The sequence below is a fragment of the Artemia franciscana genome, unplaced genomic scaffold (genome assembly GCF_032884065.1).
Source record: "Artemia franciscana unplaced genomic scaffold, ASM3288406v1 PGA_scaffold_55, whole genome shotgun sequence".
Lineage (NCBI taxonomy): Eukaryota > Metazoa > Arthropoda > Branchiopoda > Anostraca > Artemiidae > Artemia > Artemia franciscana.
In genome coordinates this window covers 298,751-319,912 of record NW_027062695.1, presented here as the reverse complement: position 1 = coordinate 319,912, position 21,162 = coordinate 298,751, and the positions used below count along the sequence as shown (strand labels likewise).

The 21,162-nt window shown below is 33.5% G+C and overlaps 1 protein-coding gene across 2 annotated transcripts in view; it reads left to right on the top strand.

Annotated features, from left to right (window-relative positions):
- The first annotated feature begins 11,184 nt into the window (after positions 1-11,184).
- Positions 11,185-21,162, top strand: part of LOC136041996 (myosin light chain 1-like) — a 37,403-nt gene continuing 27,425 nt past the window's right edge. For both annotated transcript variants that reach the window (XM_065726823.1, XM_065726824.1), the window contains exons 1-2: positions 11,185-11,310; positions 19,178-19,205. In XM_065726823.1, coding sequence (XP_065582895.1) covers positions 11,308-11,310; positions 19,178-19,205 — 31 coding nt within the window. In that variant the 5' untranslated portion in view covers positions 11,185-11,307. The remainder of the gene's footprint in view (positions 11,311-19,177; positions 19,206-21,162) is intronic.

Genomic DNA, 21,162 nt, shown 5'->3' with positions numbered 1-21,162 from the left:
AACCAGGCAAAATGTGTTGTGCCAAATTAGTAATTCAAGAAGCATGTTCACAGTCTTCCTTTGAAATCCTCCCGTAGGAAATCCTAATTAATCCATTCTAATTAATCCTAATCAATAAAGCGTGGTTTAATATTGACTGCAGCTAGTGGGTAAGTAGGGGACACGCCTTTGATTTCAACTTTAGGTGATGCTTCACTGCTTTTGCTGAAAATTAAGGTTCTTAATTTTCGCAGCAGATAGATGTCGATTTTTTGTTCACCTAATTCGTGTTCCTTGGCGTTTGCAACATTGTTTCTGACTAAGTTTGTGTAAAGAATTCTGATTCTCGGTATTTTACAGAAACCAAGAGAGGTTACCGCCATAGTTTTGATTCCAAGGATACGGAATACGTCGTAATAAATCTCCCTGAAAGTCCTACATTTGGGTCGCAGTTAGAAATGAAAACTCTTAGTATTGATACCGTCTTATTGACGTAATCCTAGATTTTACTATGCCCACAATCATAGTTTACTTTCTTTGTATGCTCTTGTTGATTTTGCTGATGATAGTACCTTTGTTATTTCCATAAGAATGGAGACCGAGTTTCGTACAGTGCTAGTGGAACTGTCTGAGAGAGTTTTACTTTGGTTTGATTTTAACTTTATTTTACTAGTTGTTCCTAGATCTATTTTTTTTCTTCTCGTGTGTCTCAAGCTTATGTTCAACTATCGAAAACTCAAATATCCAAGGGCTCTATTAGTATATCAAAGGGCATGTCAATATCTTAGGAATCTTTCTTGATTAATATTTATCTTATAACTACTATATTACTACTGCTAACCACTCACCCCAGGACCAAGCCACCTGAGGCCAATAAAGCTATGCACGCTCCTCCTCCATGCCAATCTATTCAAATTCTCCCTCTTTACACGCTCCCAGGAAGTTCCCATTTCCTTTAAATCTTTCTTTATGACATGATCCCACCTCGTTTAGTCGTCAAAACATAAATATATATATATATATATATATATATATATATATATATATATATATATATATATATATATATATATATATATACTAGCTGTTGGGGTGGCGCTTCGCGCCACCCCAACACCTAGTTGGTGGGGGGCTTCGCCCCCCCCAAGCCCCCGCGCGCGCGTAAGTCGTTACGCGCCATATTAGTTACGCGCTATTGTAGTTGTGTCCCTGTGTCCCACCTGTGAATATAGATAGATTTATATATGTGTTTCAAACTACGTAAAAATTGCTAATATACAACATTCTTGGCTTTCCCACTACTGGGAGCTTAACGTTTCCAATTGCCGTCAATTGATCTGAAAATGTTTGACCAGAGTCATCGTTACACAGACAGACAACTTATTTTTATATATATAGAAGATATATATATATATATATATATATATATATATATATATATATATATATATATATATATATATATATATATATATATATATATATATTCTCTTTTTAGTTTTTTTTGTAGTTTTTACCTTTTTTAGTTTTTTTCTTCTTTTGTATTGCTAAAGCCAACCAATGCTAAAGCCAAGGTTCAAACCTGGAGCCTCTCGGACCTAGAACCTGAAACATAACGCTTTACCAACTCAGCTACTTCGGCTTGAATACATTCGTTTTAAGCAGATTCCTCGGGTGTTGCCATTGTAGGTTCTTCAGTCATTTTACAATTAGAAATTTCTCTTTCAACGGTCTTCTCACAATTAAAAATTTGTCTTTGAACGATATTTTTAAATACCTGTGTCCTGGTCGTCATTTATATTCCCTGTGTCCCGGTCGTCATTTGTGTCCCGGTATCCCAGTCTGTAATTTCTCTTTGAGTGTCCCGGTCGTTATTTATATTCCCTCTGTCCCGGTCTGTCATTTCTCTTTGAGTGTTTTTTCTTTTTAGTATTTTTTAGTTTTTCACATTTTTTCTTTTTTCAGTTTTCTTTTTCTTCTTTATTTTTCAGCTTCACTATGAAATACATATCGCCGAACCTTTGAAGCGCTACCCCAACACCTAGTTGGTGGGGCGCTTCGTGCCCCCCCGCGCGCGTAAGTTGTTACGCGCCATATTAGTTACGCGCCATTGTAGTTGTGTCCCTGTGTCCCACCTGTGACTATAGATAGATTTATATATGTGTTTCAAACTACGTAAAAATTGCGAATATACAACATTCTTGGCTTTCCCACTACTGGGAGCTTTCCGTTTCCAATTGCCAGCAATTGATCTGAAAATAATTGACCAGAGTCATCGTTACACAGACAGATAACTTATTTTTATATATAAAGAAGATACATATATATATATATATATATAATATATATATATATATATATATATATATATATATATATATATTCTTTTTAGTTTCTTTGTAGTTTTTACCTTTTTTAGTTTTTTTCTTCTTTTGTATTAATGCTAAAGCCAAGGTTCAAACCTGGAGCCTCTCGGACCTTATTCCCTGTGTCCCGGTCGTCATTTGTGTCCCGGTATCCCAGTCTGTAATTTCTCTTTTAGTGTCCCGGTCGTTATTTATATTCCCTCTGTCCCGGTCGTCATTTGTGTCCCGGTCTGTAATTTCTCTTTGAGTGTTTTTTCTTTTTAGTAGTTTTTAGTTTTTTACATTTTTTCTTTTTTCAGTTTTCTTTTTCTTCTTTATTTTTCAGCTTCACTATGAAATACATATCGCCGAACCTTTGTTTTTTTAACTAAAATCTGGTAGGCATTGATGACCTTATCCAAGTCAAAATCCCAAACCCAATCATCATCGCTATCATTTTCAGTTTTGATATGTCTTGACTCTCGCTGTCCAGGTGGATCTTCATCTAACTGCGCGGTTCAGTGTTCTTTAGCCTCAAGCCTGTTTCCTTGCTGTTCTTTTGATTCCTCGGCACGCTTTCTTTTCTGACTTTCTCTATCAGCAGCAAGTTTTTTTGCATAGACTCTTTGAGCATCTTCATCGGCTTTTGCCATTGTAAGTTCATCAGTCATTGTAAACTTAAACATTAATAGATTTTTACGTGATATGTCTTAAATATTATGTCTTACTGTTACATATATGTCTTAAATATCTTTAATGACGTCACCGTCATAGCAAAAATGACGGCAACTAACTTCATGACGTCAGTCGACACAGAAACATGACGTCACCTGATCCACAGACAGTATATATATCTTCTATATCTATCTATCTATCTATCTATATATATAAAAATAAGTTGTCTGTCTGTGGATGGATCAGGTGACGTCACCTGAAAAAACTGGATCAGGTGACGTCAAAACTGAAAAAACTAAAAAAAGGCAAAAACTACAAAAAAAACTAAAAACTAATAAAAAAGCTAAAAAACTAAAAAAACTAAAAAAAGGCAAAAACTACAAAAAAACTAAAAACTAATAAAAAAAATAAAAAAGCTAAAAAACTAAAAAAACTAAAAAAAGGCAAAAACTACAAAAAAAACTAAAAACTAATAACAAAAATAAAAAAGCTAAAAAACTAAAAAAACTAAAAAAACTAAAAAAAGGTAAAAAACTAAAAAAACTAAAAACTAAAAAAAAAACTAAAAAAAAGGAAAAAACTGAAAAATAAGCTAAAATAAAGGTAAAAACCAATAAAAAACTAAAAAAAAACTGAAAAAAACTAAAAAAAGGCAAAAACTACAAAAAAACTAAAAACTAATAAAAAAAGTAAAAAAGCTAAAAAACTAAAAAAACTAAAAAAACTAAAAAAACTAAAAAAAGGTAAAAAACTAAAAAAAATAAAAAATAAAAAAAAACTAAAAAAAAAGGAAAAAACTGAAAAATAAGCTAACATAAAGGTAAAAACCAATAAAAAACTAAAAAGAAAAAAAGGAAAAAACTAAAAAAAAATTTCATTTAAAAAACTATAAAAAACTAAAAAAGGTAAAAACTAAAAGAACCAAAAAAGAAAAAAATAAATGACGACACTCAAAGAGAAAGCGACCAGGACAAAAGGAATGTTCGATTAGCAATCAACAAAGCACCGGGACACAGGGAGTATAAATGACGACCAGGACATAAGTAAAAAAAAAATTAACAAAACTAAAAAGAAGGTAAAAACTACAAAAAAACTAAAAAGAAAAAAAACTAAAAACTAATAAAAAAACTAAAAAATCTAAAAATCTAAATAAACTAAAAAAGAAAAAAAAGGAAAAAAATAAAGGAGAAAAACAAAACTAAAAAACGAATGTATATACAGACCGGTACACCGGGATACAAATGACGACCGGGACACAGGGAATATAAATGACGACCGGGACACAGGGACACAACTACAACGGGGACACCGGGGGAAACAGGGGGATATAAATGACGACCGGGACAAAAAAACTAAAAAGAAAAAAAAACTAAAAACTAATAAAAAAACTAAAAAATCTAAAAATCTAAATAAGCTAAAAAAGAAAAAAAAAGGAAAAAAATAAAGGAGAAAAACAAAACTAAAAAACGAATGTATATACAGACCGGGACACCGGGATACAAATGACGACCGGGACACAGGGAATATAAATGACGACCGGGACACAGGGACACAACTACAACGGGGACACCGGGGGAAACAGGGGGATGTAAATGACGACCGGGACACCGGGACAGGGAATGGTCGATTAGCAATCACCATCAACAAAGCTCAAGGGCAATCATTAGAATCATGAGGTATAGATCTGAATACAGATTGTTTTCCCATGGACCATTATATGTTGCATGTTCAAGAGTCGGTAAACCTGACAATCTATTTATATGCAAAGACAATGGGACAGCAAAGAATGTTGTATATTCGCAAGTTTTACGTAGTTAAAACCATATATATATATATATATATATATATATATATATATATATATATATATATATATATATATATATATATATATATATATATATATATATATATATATATATATATATATATATATATATATATATATATATATATATATATATATATATATATATATATATATATATATATATATATATATATATATATATATATATATATATATATATATATATATATATATATCTATCTATATTCACAGGTGGGACATAGGGACACAACTACAATGGCGCGTAACTATTATGGCGCGTAACGACTTACGCGCGCGGGGGGGCTTGGGGGGGGCGCGAAGCGCCCCCACCAACTAGGTGTTGGGGTGGCGCGAAGCGCCACCCCAACAGCTAGTATATAAAAATAAGTTGTCTGTCTGTCTGTGGATGGATCAGGTGACGTCATGTTTGTTCGCATATGACGTCTGAATTATTTCACACTAATACAAAAGAAGAAAAAAACTAAAAAAGGTAAAAATTACAAAAAAAACTAAAAAGAAAAAAAAAACTAAAAAAGCTAAAAAACTAAAAAAAAACTAAAAAAAGGTAAAAATCTAATAACTAAAAAAAAACTGAAAAAAATAAAAAAAGCAAAAACTACAAAAAAAATAAAAACTAATAAAAAAACTAAAAAAGCTAAAAAACTAAAAAAACTAAAAAAAACTAAAAAAAGGTAAAAAACTAAAAAAAACTAAAAACTAAAAAAGAAAAAAACTAAAAAAAAGGAAAAAACTGAAAAATAAAAGAGAAAAAGAAAACTAAAAAAATATGAATAAATATATATAAAAATAAGTTGTTTGTGGGTTATGTCTGTCTGTCTGTCTGTCGAGTGACGTCGTGTTTGTCCGCATATGACGTCTGAATTATTTCACACTAATACAAAAGAAGAAAAAAAACTAAAAAAGGTAAAAACTACAAAAAAAACTAAAAAGAAAAAAAACTTAAAAAGCTAAAAAACTAAAAAAAGGTAAAAAACTAAAAACTAAAAAAAACTGAAAAAACTAAAAAAAGGCAAAAACTAAAAAAAACAAACTAAAAACTAATAAAAAAACTAAAAAAGCTAAAAAACTAAAAAAACTAAAAAAACTAAAAAAAGGTAAAAAACAAAAAAAAACTAAAAACTAAAAAAGAAAAAACTAAAAAAAAGGAAAAAACTGAAAAATAAGAGAAAAAGAAAACTAAAAAAATATTAATAAATATAAAAAATATAAATATAAATATAATATAAATTAGCAATCAACAAAGCACCGAGACACAAATGACGACCGGGACACAGGGAGTATAAATGACGACCAGGACATAAGTAAAAAAAAAAACTAAAAAAACTAAAAAAATGGTAAAAACTACAAAAAAACTAAAAACTAATAAAAAAACTAAAAAATCTAAAAATCTAAATAAACTAAAAAAGAAAAAAAAGAAAAAAGGAAAAAAATAAAGGAGAAAAACAAAACTAAAAAACGAATGTATATACAGACCGGGACACCGGGATACAAATGACGACCGGGACACAGGGAATATAAATGACGACCGGGACACAGGGACACAACTACAATGGAGACGCCGGGGGGCACAGGGGGATATAAATGACGACCGGGACACCGGGACACAAGGAATATAAATGACGCCCGGGACACTCAAAGAGAAATCACAGACTGGAACACCGGGACACAAATGACGACCGGGACACAGGGAATATAAATGACGACCGGGACACAGGGACATAACTATTAAGGGGACGCCGGGGTGCACAGGGGGATATATAAATGACGATGACGACTCAGGGAATGGTCGATTAGCAATCACCATCAACAAAGCTCAAGGGCAATCATTAGAATCATGAGGTATAGATCTGAATACGGATTGTTTTCCCATGGACCATTATATGTTGCATGTTCAAGAGTCGGTAAACCTGACAATCTATTTATATGCACAGACAATGGGACAGCAATCAGTTTTTACCTCGAGATAATATTCTTTAAAGGCGAAACAATCAGTTGACAAGAATTGCTTAAACTCATCGATGCTACGATGCCCTACAATATCCTGACGAATATAAATGACGCCCGGGACACTCAAATAGAAATCACAGACTGGGACACCGGGACACAAATGACGACGGGGACACAGGGAATATAAATGACGACCCGGACACAGGGACACAACTACAACGGGGACGCCGGGGGGCACAGGGGGATATATAAATGACGACGGCAACAAAGGAAATGGTCGATTAGCAATCACCATCAACAAAGCTCAAGGGCAATCAATAGAATCATGAGGTATAGATCTGAATACGGATTGTTTTCCCATGGACCATTATGCGTTGCATGTTCAAGAGTCGGTAAACCTGACAATCTATTTATATGCACAGACGATGGGGCAGCAAAGAATGTTATTCGCAAGTTTTACGTAGTTAAAAACATATATATATATATATATATATATATATATATATATATATATATATATATATATATATATATATATATATATATATATATATATATATATATATATCTATATATATAAAAATAAGTTGTCTGTCTGTCTGTCTGTGGATCAGGTGACGTCATGTTTCTGTGTTGACTGACGTCATGAAATTAGTTGTCGTCATTTTTGCTTTGACGGTGACGTCATTAACGGTATTTGAACGCAAAACCGCGCAGTTAGATGAAAATCCACCTGGACAGCGAGAGTCAAAACATATCAAAACTGAAAATGATAGCGATGATGATTGGGTTTGGGATTTTGACTTGGATAAGGTCATCAATGCCTACCAGATTTAAGTTAAAAAAACAAAGGTTCGTCGATATGTACTTCATAGTGACGCTGAAAAATAAAGAAGAAAAAGAAAACTGAAAAAAGAAAAAGGTAAAAAACTAAAAAGAAAAAACACTCAAAGAGAAATTACAGACCGGGACACAAATGACGACCGAGACAGAGAAAATATAAGTGACGACCGGGAACCTCAAAGAGAAATTACAGACTGGGACACCCGGACACAAATCACGACCGGGACACAGGGAATATAAATGACGACCGGGACACAGGGACACAACTACAACGGGGACGCCGGGGGCACAGGCGGGATATATAAATGACGACCGGGACACAGGGATTGTTCGAATAGAAATTACAGACCGGGACACCGGGACACAAATGACGACCGGGACACCAGGAAACAGGAAATATAAATGACGACCGGGACACTCAAAGAGAAATTACAAACTGGGACACCGAGACACAAATGACGACCGGGACACAGGGAATATAAATGACGACCGGGACACAGGGACACATCATTAGAATAATGAGGTATAGATCTGAATACGGATTGTTTTTCCCATGGACAATTATATGTTGCATGTTCAAGAGTCAGTAAACCTGACAATCTATTTATATGCACAGACAATGGGACAGCGAAGAATGTTGTATATTCGCATGTTTTACGTAGTTAAAAACATATATTTATATCTATCTCTATTCACAGGTGGGACACAGGGACACAACTACAATGGCGCGTAACTAATATGGCGCGTAATGACTTACGCGCGCGGGGGGGCTTGGGGGGGCGCGAAGCGCCCCACCAACTAGGTGTTGGGGTGGCGCGAAGCGCCACCCCAACAGCTAGTATATATATATATATATATATATATATATATATATATACATATATATATATATATATATATTATATATTTATGTATATATATACAATCTAAGTAAACACTTATGAAATAATTTAAAATAATTCTAGTCATCCAGTTAAAATCAGTAAACAATAACTGACTAGTCAAAACATAATCAAATATTCCTAATAAACTAACGCAGCAGACAAGCCATGTGTGATAATTCAAAATCAATACAATTGTCCACTTAAAATCAGTACACTATAATCAGTATGTCCGTTTAAAATCAGTAAAATATAATGTAGCTATATAACTACCGAACTAATGCTGTAGCTTTCTTGCTTACTAGCAGTAACATTAAAAACTTTACAAACGAGGGAAGAAAGCTTTTCAAATATCAGTTTCGAGATACATTGATTGGCTGTATACGAGGTACAGCTTCTGTTATTGCTCTTGCTGGTCTTTCTCGATGTGGCTTGAAATCAGGGGGCAGTATGGATCGATGGGATGTACTGTTCAACACCCTTGTATCAAAGCAAGAGACAGTTTTTGTCGACGGCTAGCAAGGGAACCTAGGCCAAACTGTTCAAGGAGGGCACAGTATGGGACTTTGGGCGCTTTTAGGGCGATACCGATTACCTTTTTCTAAGTTAAAACTGAAAGTTTATTAGAAGATTTACAAAATTTTGCATATTAGCTCTTGAATGGACTTTAACTATCGGGATGAGTCCATTTACACAAAGCTAGTTAAGCACCAGGTCCAAAAAATTATAATTTTTATTTTCCGAGAGGGGGGGCGACTCAATTTTCAATGGTGTGTTTGCAGGTCTGCCACATCAACAAGATTTCAATTGGTCTGTAAACACATCAACAAGATATGAAAAGAGTCTACAAGGGGATGCCTAGACACTATGTAATATAGAATTTTGATATGAGTGCTTATAGAAACTGTTCGGGAATTTATCTCAATCCAAGAGTGAAAGTCATGGTAATAGGCTCTTTAAAATTGAAAACTAACTAAGTTCGAGTGGAAAAAATGCCACGTCATCCATATCGGATAAAGTGTATGGGTTTGCAGAAAGTTAAAGGTGCCAACTCACGGACACTATCTCACTTAGGACAGAGATGTATATGTAGAATATACACATCGTTTTGGTCTAATAAAAATTCAATATATGGCGGGTCTTATGGGGATTCATTAACATTTTTATATTCTTCGGTGGGAGAGGGTCCTTTTTTCATCTCACCAGTGTCTTTATATGATCCTAGCAAGGTAAAGTTGTTGAATATGAGTCTTTTTTTGTGTGTATATAAAAATTGAATAAGTTGTTTTTTAATTATTTACTTGGCCCTACGCCCGCTACCGGGATCTTGCCTATGGCCACCCGCTGTCAGTGGACGCCGTGCCCATCAAGGGGAACACTTTGGGCTATTTTTGTTTTGTTTTGAGAAAACTGCCATCTCAAAATTTCTATCAGATGTATTTTTGCAAAATCCGACGTGGGGGGAAGGAGGGTTGCTGTCCTTCGATCATTTTGACCCTTAAAAGAGGCTCAAGAACTTCTAATTGAAGTTCAATGAGTCCTCTCTGAGGTTTATACGACCAACCTTTCTATAAGAACCTTATATGACCTCAAGGCGTAACTTACAACCCTTACCCTGAGGGCTGTGGGGAGTTCATTCTGAAAGACATAATTTCCAGACCTTTCAACTACGCTGAACAAAATGGCTATTTTAAAATTTTGATAGGATGTGTTTGGGAAAATTATGGCCGAGGGGGGGGATGGACTGGATGGCTTCAAATCAATTCTGACTATCAAAAAGGGCACTAGAGCTTTCAATTTTCAATCCAATGAGCCCTTTCAAATGTTAATACAACCACTATTCCCATAAAAACCTTATATACCCGCGTTGCACAACTTACAACCCCTGCCCTGAGGGCTCTGGGGGAGGTTTAATCTTCAAAGCATAATTACTGGACTTTTCCACTAAGCTGAACAGGATGTCTATCCCAAGATTTTGATTGGATATATTTGTGCAAATGATTGGCGTAGGGAGGATATAACTCCTTTTATACCTAAAAAATCGTCTATAGTATAAAGACCATAAGTCTTAATAGTCTTATGGTCTGAAAAAAGAAAAAAATACATTGCTCCTTACATGCTCTTATTTCTGGAGGTACTTCATAAGGAAGGGATGGTACTATAAACTATGGAGTGGGCTCGTTCAATTGGAAATGGGAATTTCAACTGCCCTTTTTAAGAGTAAAACGTCATTGGTGGTTCTGAAACAAGACACAGAAAATCCTTCTGTTTATCCAAATTAAAGCTTTTTAACATACTTTTGTGCATTTTCAGTCTTATGACGATGGAACTATACGGCCTATAGTTCTGAAACAAATGAATTTTATGACAGAGGGATAGATTCAACATTCATTCCTGAAATTAGCAGGCTAATACCAAAAACGTCCAGTTCTATATTAGACAGACATTTTCAACAGATTTACACCCAAAGATTAAGAACCTGAGGAGGCTCAGTGTTTCCCGTCTCCCTCAGATCGTATCCCTGCAATGAGCCCACAAGATAATACATATTGCTTTGTGATTAATCATCAAGAAAAATTCCGTATATGCTAATACAGCCAGGTGCCAAAATAACATCCTATTTTTGTTATTTGATATGGCACAGATCCCCAGTTAGAGCTTCGCATTCTCTCGTATTTTTGGCACCGACTTTAGGTTCCATTGGTTCCAGGGTCTAGGAAATAGCTCTTGTCACTCCGAGGTCTAACAGTTTCTCTTCTGATTTCGACCAGGATATTTTCCCGCCATGGTAGATGTTTTCTTGATTTTTTTTACATTATTAAGTGTCATAATTTAAAATGTGAAATATAAATACGAGTCCCAACAAAGCGAAATAGAGCATAATAGCGCGATTAAGGTTTACCAATGTGACAACGAAGTACTAATGTTTTATTATTTCCTTAGGGAATGCCGAAAATGTATATATTTAATTTTTTTTTACTTGTATGTTATTTCCTAAACCTAAACTGAAAGTCTGAAGAAGTATACTTGTTGAATTTTAAACCAATTAAATTATTAATTTCTACCTTAGTGTACATGTATAGACTAGGCTCTTAAATATGCTCTAGGCTCTTAGACAATACAAATCAGTAAAATTCAATTCATATTTGCTATACATTAGCCAATATTGAAATGAACATTTTAGAATAGCACAGAGTACGAAATCAGTGATTCCTGCAAAATCCAAGCTTCACTTTTATATCAAAATTATGTTTTCTAGTATCAGAGATAAATTTACTCTGAATGGTAAATAATACTATGGAAATTAGGGTGTACCTAGTGAATTTTAGGAAAGCTTTAATTAAACCTCTGTATGCGAAAAATGATAAGAGTGTGTTGGAGATTTATGCTAGATTTGTCTAGGAAGCATAATATTTGGCGATAAAGAGAAGCTGTAGATCAAGTTTTAAAAAAGAACAGTGTGGTCTTATGATGGGGAGAGGATATGTCGCCCAAGTTTTCATTCTTGGGTTAATAATTTTTTTTTCGAATCATTAGGTCTCTTTTGTACTCAGTTTTATAGAGTGTGAACCGGTATTTGACTCATCTGATAGGATTGCTGTAGTAAATTTCCTAAGGTTGGAAGTGAGGTTTGAAGCTGGTCTGGTGTGGAATAAGGATTTTAGTAGGGTGGTGTCTTATCCCTATTTACAGGATTTGTTTTGACAGACTTGTCCTTAGGAACACGGCAAAGTCTATAGGAGAACATGGTCTAGATGATTTTAGCATCCTAGATAAAAATGTTGGCGAAGTAAAAGAATTTTTGGAGGTTTTGATAGTTCGAAGCTTAAGAATAGCTCTAAAAAATTTATGTCAAGAAGACCACCTAAACTATGCATGAATGAGGTTGAAGGGTTAATGTTAGGTAATGAGAAAATTTATAAAGTGGATAAGTGACCTCACATACACGGTATTAATAGTAATGATGGTGGATGCAATGGAAACCAAAAAATAGGAGAGTAGTTAAGGACCCAAGTAAAAAAAAAAGTTTGGAACAAACCATGGCATGATAATATGCACACAATATGATATAGTATGACATAATATGATGGAATGATAATATGATATTTCGTTTGATTTTTTTGTCAATCCCGGGTAATATTCGCGCCTCCCCTTAGACTACTCGGTGTCTCCCTAGGGAGGTGTGTCTCCCAGTCCGGAAAAAGGTGGTCTTAGAAAAGTTTTAATTACTCGTTTGACTGACAGCATATCAAACAATTAGCTGTAGGGAAACTGTGACTCTATCCCACTTTCTAGGGGTGTAACGAAAGAAAAATTAAAATGGCTAGGTCATGTTTTACGGATAAAAGATGGCAAAATGCCAAAGATTGTGTTTTTTACAACCACCGGAGGTAAAAGAAAAGAAGGTTGATATAGAGCGGATTGGGCAGAGGTAACATGAATAGATTTAAAGAAAAATAGAAGTAAACGGGAGGGGGTAACGAGTGAATCTTTGGATAGATTGAACTAGAAGAGGAGCCTGTGCTGCAGTATTGGCCTCAGCTACTAGTATTAGTAGTAATAATATATTTTAGGAACAATACTGAAAAACATATGCAGGATGTGTCTATGAAATCACTTTTTTCCAGTCCAATTGTATTGTTTTCCTTATATAAAAAAGCAACAATTAAAATAACATAAAACAAAAGTAAAGAGTAACATTAAAGAGTAATCCTTTAGTAAAGAGCAATCCCTTGCGTAGGAAGATGTTTGTTTGTCTCTGTCGAAGGCTTAAACCGTAAATTTTACGGTTGGGGACCGTCAATTCTTCTTTATTGGGGGGCGGGGCAATTTTAGAATCCTTTTGGTTTTTTCTTGCGTGGGTGATATAGCGTTCCCAAATAAAATTTCTGAAATAATCGAGGGACTTGATCAGTTTTAACTCAATAGTCCGTTCAAGAGTAGGCAATTATTGGACACAGTTCCATCTTCTTATCTCTTTGCGCTAAAGCTCGAGTATTGCTTTGCTAAAAACAGTTTCAACGTACACAAAAATACAACCGTTTAATAATTGTAAGGGCTTGATTTACTGTTTCCATGACAAAATATTTCACATTAAACATATACTATTTCAAGCAAAAATGAACAATAAAATGTTCACATAAAAATTCGAATTTTCGATCTTCTCTTGTATTGGACAATCTATTTTTGAAGCACTAAAAAAAAGGTCAGAAACACAAAGTAAAGAGATGGGAGTATTAAGGATTACAGCCCCAATATGAAATAATTTCTGTTCGTTTTAAGTTTTAACTTTGTTCTTTACTTTCATATAAAAAAAACTGCTTTTGTATATTTAACTTATGTTTGTTTCTAATACCATATACTGGAAACATTACATATAGGAGGGACTATCATATCCTCAACCTCTACTTTTTACCCTCAAGTCTAATATTTTTTTTTATAACAGCACTTCAAAATAACAATAATTACTTTGAAAAGTCTCCCCTTTTTTAAAGAAGAGGAAGGAGTCGAAAATGTTAAAATTGGCATTTTAGGTCACAACTTTCATGTTTTCCAGGGGGTTCTTCATGTATTCTGCTTATGGAATGTTTTCAAATCTCCCTCATATATACTCCATACGAATGGGATTCTTTAAGTTGCACTCAAAATATTTTTGCACTAAATCAGGCACACCTCTTAGCATCCATGATTCAGACGCCGTCCAAATATATTTCTCAGAACGGAAAGAAGATAAGGATAAGATCAAACTTGCTTCCAAATTTGTCTTAAAGACCCCTGACTGAATCTTAGAAAATTTGGCCTAAAAATGCATTATTTTTAGATTTCAGACCCCCCTACCTCACCCAAAGAGTATCCAACAGAGCCTTCTCTCATAGCTGGCACACAACTGTGCGCTCCTGTATCTAAAGTTACGAAGCTTAAAATATGTCAACTTTTATATGTCAAATTAAATTTATAAATAGTATAATTGGGATGAACCTTCCGTGAATGGGAAATTCTAGATAAATAGCTGTTTGAAAACTTTAAATTGACTGGCTGTCTCACTCAAGCCTAGAAAAAAAAATGCTTCCTTAATCATTACAATTGAGAGCACTATTTACGATTTTTTTCTTAGATTTGAACATTTCTAAATAAATGGATCCAACAGAACTCCAGAAACAGAATATATAGATAATGTCTTTATAATATTACCTTTGAATATGGCACATTTTACACAGATTAGAAAACTAACCTTAATTCTAGACAAAAGGTTCCAAATGTCGAATTTCTAGTCCTGACTCTATAGTACGGCAGAAATAAATCATTTTTAAGATACTGTTTCCGTAAATGCGCGATTGAAGTTTCAGGAAGGAGCAAAATATTTAATTCTCCTATGATCCAGGAGGGACAATGTCTGCCAAAAAGTAGACATCACAAGATCCAAACATTGGTTCAAATTATCCTTACCCGCCCCCCCTAAGAGAAACTTCTCTCGAAGTTTCAAATCTTTCAGTGATGAGACAAAACAGGATAGATTAACTGAAATTATATTTACAATTTTGCCTTTTTATGGGCCTACTGACCAGGTGTAATGTCAAGGATAAAAAGTAATCGCTTGCCTTGAGGCTTCTGGCAAAAAAAATATCGAATACTATTTCATGATGATCATAAGGCAACTGAATACTAATGCCATTACTACTAACAGCTCACCGCAGCACCAAGCCACCTGAGGTCAACACAGCTACGCACGCTCCTCCTCAATCCCAATCTATTTAAAGCCTCCCTCTTTACACCCTCCCAGGAAGCCACCTGAGGTCAACACAGCTACGCACGCTCCTCCTCAATCCCAATCTATTTAAAGCCTCCCTCTTTACACCCTCCCAGGAAGTTACCATTTCCTTTAAATCTTTCTTTATGAAATCCTCCAACCCCAAAAGAGGATGACCTGCTTTCCGTTTAGCCTTACACGGTCGGTTGAAAAGGACAATCTTCGGCAATCTGTCATCCTTCATCCGCAGAACGTGCCCTAGCCTTCTCAACCTTTCTTCCATTATAGCCCTACAGACTGAAATACGGTCAGCCAGCCGGGTACCCAGAGCAATCCTTAGGCAATTTCTCTGGCAAACATCTTTTAAATCTTCATCCGATTTTCGGAGCGCCCATGCTTCAGAGCCATACCTGATCACTGTCATCACTGCACCTTCCAATATTCTAATCTTGATTTGCAGACATATCTTCTTATTCTTCCAAACTTTTTTTAACTGTGAAAAAACACCCTCAACCTTTGCTATATTACTTTTTACATCCTCACTGCTCCCATCGTCTTTATTAATAATACTACCAAAGTAACTGAAACTTCTACTTGATGTATCTTTTCGCTACCCAACGTCAACTTTTGATCTTCAATAATTCCTAACCTTAGTGACTTAGTCTGCTTAAGATTAATTTTCAAATATGGTGATATATATATATATATATATATATATATATATATATATATATATATATATATATATATATATATATATATATATATATATATATATATATATATATATATATATATATATATATATATATATATATATATATATATATATATATATATATCTGAAACCAGCAAACTCAACCACCAACCGAAACCATCATCTGAGCATCTGAAACCAAAATTTAATGTCCACGACTCGTTGAATTGAAACTCGCAGTACAAGCATTATGACATTGATAATTGAAACTGTATGAAAATTACAAGTATGATAAACCCAGGATAACTCCTCTTTAAGCCATATTCCCTCTATAAGTGTTTTTCGAAATCATCAATTAGTAAATGAGACAAATTAAGTCGTATTAATACTAATGAATACGGCTCTATGGCTGGGCTTGTGTTCGAATAAGGTAGTTAATCAAATGGGTCGCCAAGAAAGAGGGGGGCCTGAGGAATGAAGCTCCCCCCTCATATATTTCTCAAATTATAAATCTATCCTGGCTACTATTGAAACATCGGTGTTTGCAAAATATAATAGCTAATTTTTATTTTTGTTCTAAGAAAGGCTCTAAGCCTTCCATTTGGCTTTTTTACACTTTAACAAATTGTTATGCCGGATAACATATATTAAAAGCTTCTCAAAAGCTCCATTATTATCCCTCTACTTGCGAAAGAAATTCATAATAAAACAACATTATACAAGGAGGGCCATGAAACTTGCCCCACTTTTGGGAAATGACCAGTAAGTGTAGGTTTTATTAAACCTATGTAAAATCCAAAAAATCCATAAACAGTTTTTTCTTTTTTTAATTACACAAATATAGTTTTGGTGCAGTCCCTCCTAACAGGAAATTCATCTGATGAAAACACCGAGTATTTGCCAGTCAAGCTTTTTATTCATACCTTGACTCTATTCCCAATATTTTCTTGTTCTGTCACCAAAAAAAATGATGTATGCAGAACCTGTAAGGCACCCTAATTCTCTTGGCTTATTATGAAACATACAAAGTCTGTAAGTTCGTTGAAAACATTGAGTGAGCTTAAGGGAAACAAATGAGAAAAAAACCATGCGACAAACATGATCATTCCTTATTTTATGTGAGTAAATTTGTTTTCTCCTTCATGGACAGATTGAATAATCGTATGAAACAGATTAAGCGATAAAAGAAAACATTCAAAGAAAGTAAAAAAAAACATATAACCAATTAAATAAAACTAGATAGATTTTGCACATTAACATGTGCGAAAGATGTTTTTTTTCTTTGCATTATTAAAACACAAGAAGCTCTTTTCTTTTCCGTTTGGATTCATTTTAAAAAATATAATCGGAAAACAAAAATTTGGAAAAATAAGAATCCGCATGAATTTGGTCTCTTATTTTTCTACTATACCAACTTCCAGGTAATCTTTCGTCACAAACACAGGCCACCGAATCAATTTTTTTTTTAATTTTTTATTTTCATTTTTTTTTTATTTGTGTCCACTAACAATAGTATTACTACGATTATTGCTAGTAGTAACTGTTTGAAGCAGAAAATCAATTGAAGTCAATGCAATGCATACTATCCTCCTCCACCCCATTCTCTTCAGATCTTTAGTAAAAAATATTTTTTCCTTCATTTACAAATGCTGTAAAATTTTCTGATTCTTTTCAATATCATTGCATGCAACTTGGTCGCTGTTTTATATTTTGTCAAAAGGTTCTTCCCATCTCTCCTTAACGCCTTTTGTAACACTAGTTGAGGTTCCGTTCCTGGCTTTAAGTAGGACAATTGCAGACTTATTACTTTTCTTACTTTTTCAATATGCTAGTACATTATTTAACTAAAATGCCATTTGACTGCATCTTCCAGATCCTAAGTTATTTTATTTAGCGTAAACAGCGAGGCTTTGACGAGAGGATGAACCTTCTCATATACGTAATAATTTCTGTTCGTTTTAAGTTTTAATGTTACTCCTTACTTTCAGTTGAGTAAAATGTTTTAAAAAAATGTAATTTCTTATCGTTTTCTAAGTAACACTGGGATATCCAGCGCCCTCTTCATAGAAATTATTTTCCCCCATGAAATTTTCCTCCACGGAAAGATCCTTCCACGTAACCCAATCCGTAAATTTTGATGGTTAGGACTAAACTTAATGAAACATATATATTTAAAATCAGCATCCAAATCCAATTCTTTTGATGTCTCTTGATATCAAAATTTCGTTTTTTAGAGTTTCAGTTACTATTGAGCCGGGTCACTCCTTACTTACAGTTTGTTACCACGCACTGTTTGATCAGGTATAAATAAACATTGGCTTAAAGCCAAAATTGAGTGAAAGTCCTGGTTGAGAGGTTCACGACCTTCTCGAATGCCAACATTTTGGCTAAAATTGTTAAAAATGAGAAAAAGGGTGCTGGAACAAATTTTTACTAAAAGTTACACATAACTAACATTAAACTGTCAAATCTGACTAACAAGGCAAATTCTTAATATAAAGTTGTTATATATTTGGCGTGTATCATCCTGCAACAGAAATTAAACAGCTTTCCTGTCGCAAAATTATGGATAGAACGAATTGTTTACTGGTTTTTTTTTTATCCTGTTCAATTTCTGAACTTGTGTTGATAGTGTATATTAAAAAAAAATGCAGATTTTACAGAAAAGGTTTGGGACTCCTATGTGCTTCCCGTGTGTTGACTCGTACTTTAAAATAATACGTTTTTATACAATTAATTGTCACCCAGATTTTCTATCAGTTCCTCTCCCCTTCCAAAGGCCACTGGCCTGTAATCAAGTGCTTATTGAATAATTGACTGGTTTATTTGAGTGATAGAGTCATCAAAAACATCAGATCTTTCAAATCGCATAACAGTTTAATATGGAACATATGTAGACGTAAGAAGTTCAGAGATTCTATGTAGAGACTAGAAATTTAGTAGAAATAAAAATGAGATTCTTTGGCTCAATATAAGGTTTATAAGTAGCCTTGATAATATATGTTAATATACATTTTTTTTAACATTATAATTTAATAGTCTACAACTTAAATTTATTTTAACTTAATTTGAAAACAATATTTAGATTCGATTTGGTTTATTCAACAAGAATTGAAGTACAAATTCACCCACCACTTTCATAAAATTACCTGTATTTAAGCATGTTCTCTTTGAACGTACACAATTGTTTAATATTCTTTTCTTTTTTAGGCTGATCTAAGCGCTCGTGATGTCGAAAGTAAGTACTTTCTACTTTATAGACATCGTTAAACGCTTAAGAGTCGCTTCTACGTTTTAAAAATAGATTTCTAGCTTAAATAGTTCATTTATATGTTGGATATCAAGCAAAATATTATCAATACACCATCCCTAATGGATAACTGTAGAATAAACTGTAAACTCAGCTTCTTTGATATTGCTTATTATTAAAATTAAAAAGAAAAAGCATACAAGGAACAACTGCTTATTTTTATTATAACTCTGAGCAAAAATAAAGAAAGATAGCCGGATATTTCATGCCCACTTCCAGATGAGTTATCCAAAAACACAAGCTAAGATCACCAAAAGCCAGCTAATAAGGAAAAAGAGAAAGAGACGAAGAAGAAAAAGAAAACAAAAATATCTCAAATGTATTGCAAACTTTCTTTGAGAATCCTCTATTTGAAAAGGTGGTGTTTTTTTTTATACTTATTTATTTTATCAATACTAAGATACGGTAATTATGTGTGTATTTATGTACGTCTATATATATATATATATATATATATATATATATATATATATATATATATATATATATATATATATATATATATATATATATATATATATGTATATATGTATATATATATGTGTATATATATATATATATGTATATATATATATATATATATATATATATATATGTATATATATATATATATATATATATATATATATATATATATATATATATATATATATATATATATATATATATGTATATATGTATATATATGTGTGTATATATATATATATATGTATATATATATATATATATATATATATATATATATATATATATATATATATATATATATATATATATATATATATATATATAATATCATAGGCAGTGTAAAAGCGCTGCCTAAGTAAAGAACAAGCTTGTTGTTTAGTTGTTGCTTTTTGTTTAGACCAACACTTTGTATAAAAAGGGCTCATCCGATTGGAAACTAAAAGGGCTAGTGCCTTTTTTAATGGTCAAAAGTGATTGGAGGGCAGAATCACCCCCCCCCCCCCCTCACACACACAAACGCATCGTATTGTCCCGATATGTATCTAATAGAAATTTTGAGATAGCCATTTTATTAAAAACAGTCTGAATGTCATATAACAAGGTTTTTGGGGTTAAAACAAACCTCAGAGCTTAGGTACAAGGGTTGTAAATCATGCCCCTGTATTTTAATAAGCTTTAATGAAAGGATGGTTGCATAAGCTTTGGTTAAAAATTAGAATTTTTAGTTTCCTTTTAAAAGTCAAAAGCGGTGGAGGGAAGCTAGCACCCCCCCCCTTCCGACACCCCGTCTTCACCAGACGAGTCTGATTAAGATTATGAGATATTGATTTTGCTCAATATCGTCCAAAAAATGAAAACAATGTCTTTAGGGTGGACGCAACCCCCAATGCCCTGGGGATGGAGTTGTTAATCATGGCCTGGAATCATAAAAGGTTTTTAAGGAATGTGTGATCGCATAACTTCAGATGGGGCTCATTTGATTTGAAATTGAAAGTTATAGTGCTCTTTCTAAGAGTCAAAGTGATTTGAGAGGAACCACTCCCCCCCCACACTCATCATTTTCCCAAAGACATCCAATAAAAAAATTGGAGATAAAACTTTTTTCATTGCATTTGAAAAGCCCAGAAATTTATTTTTCAGGAAGACAACCCCCACTGTGCTTAGGGCAAGGGTTGTAAGTCATTCCCCGGGGGCATATGAGGTTTTTATAAATGGGGTGGTTGTATATACTTCGGGACAATCTCACTGGATTGGTTGTCTGAATTTCTAGTGCCGTTATTAAGAGTCAAAGTGATGAAGAGGCAGTTTAACATCCCCCCCCCAAAAAAAAACAACGCGTTGTCCCGAAATACATCGAATAAAATATTTTGAAACAGCAATTTTTATCTAAAATAGTCCAAAGACCATAAAACAAGGG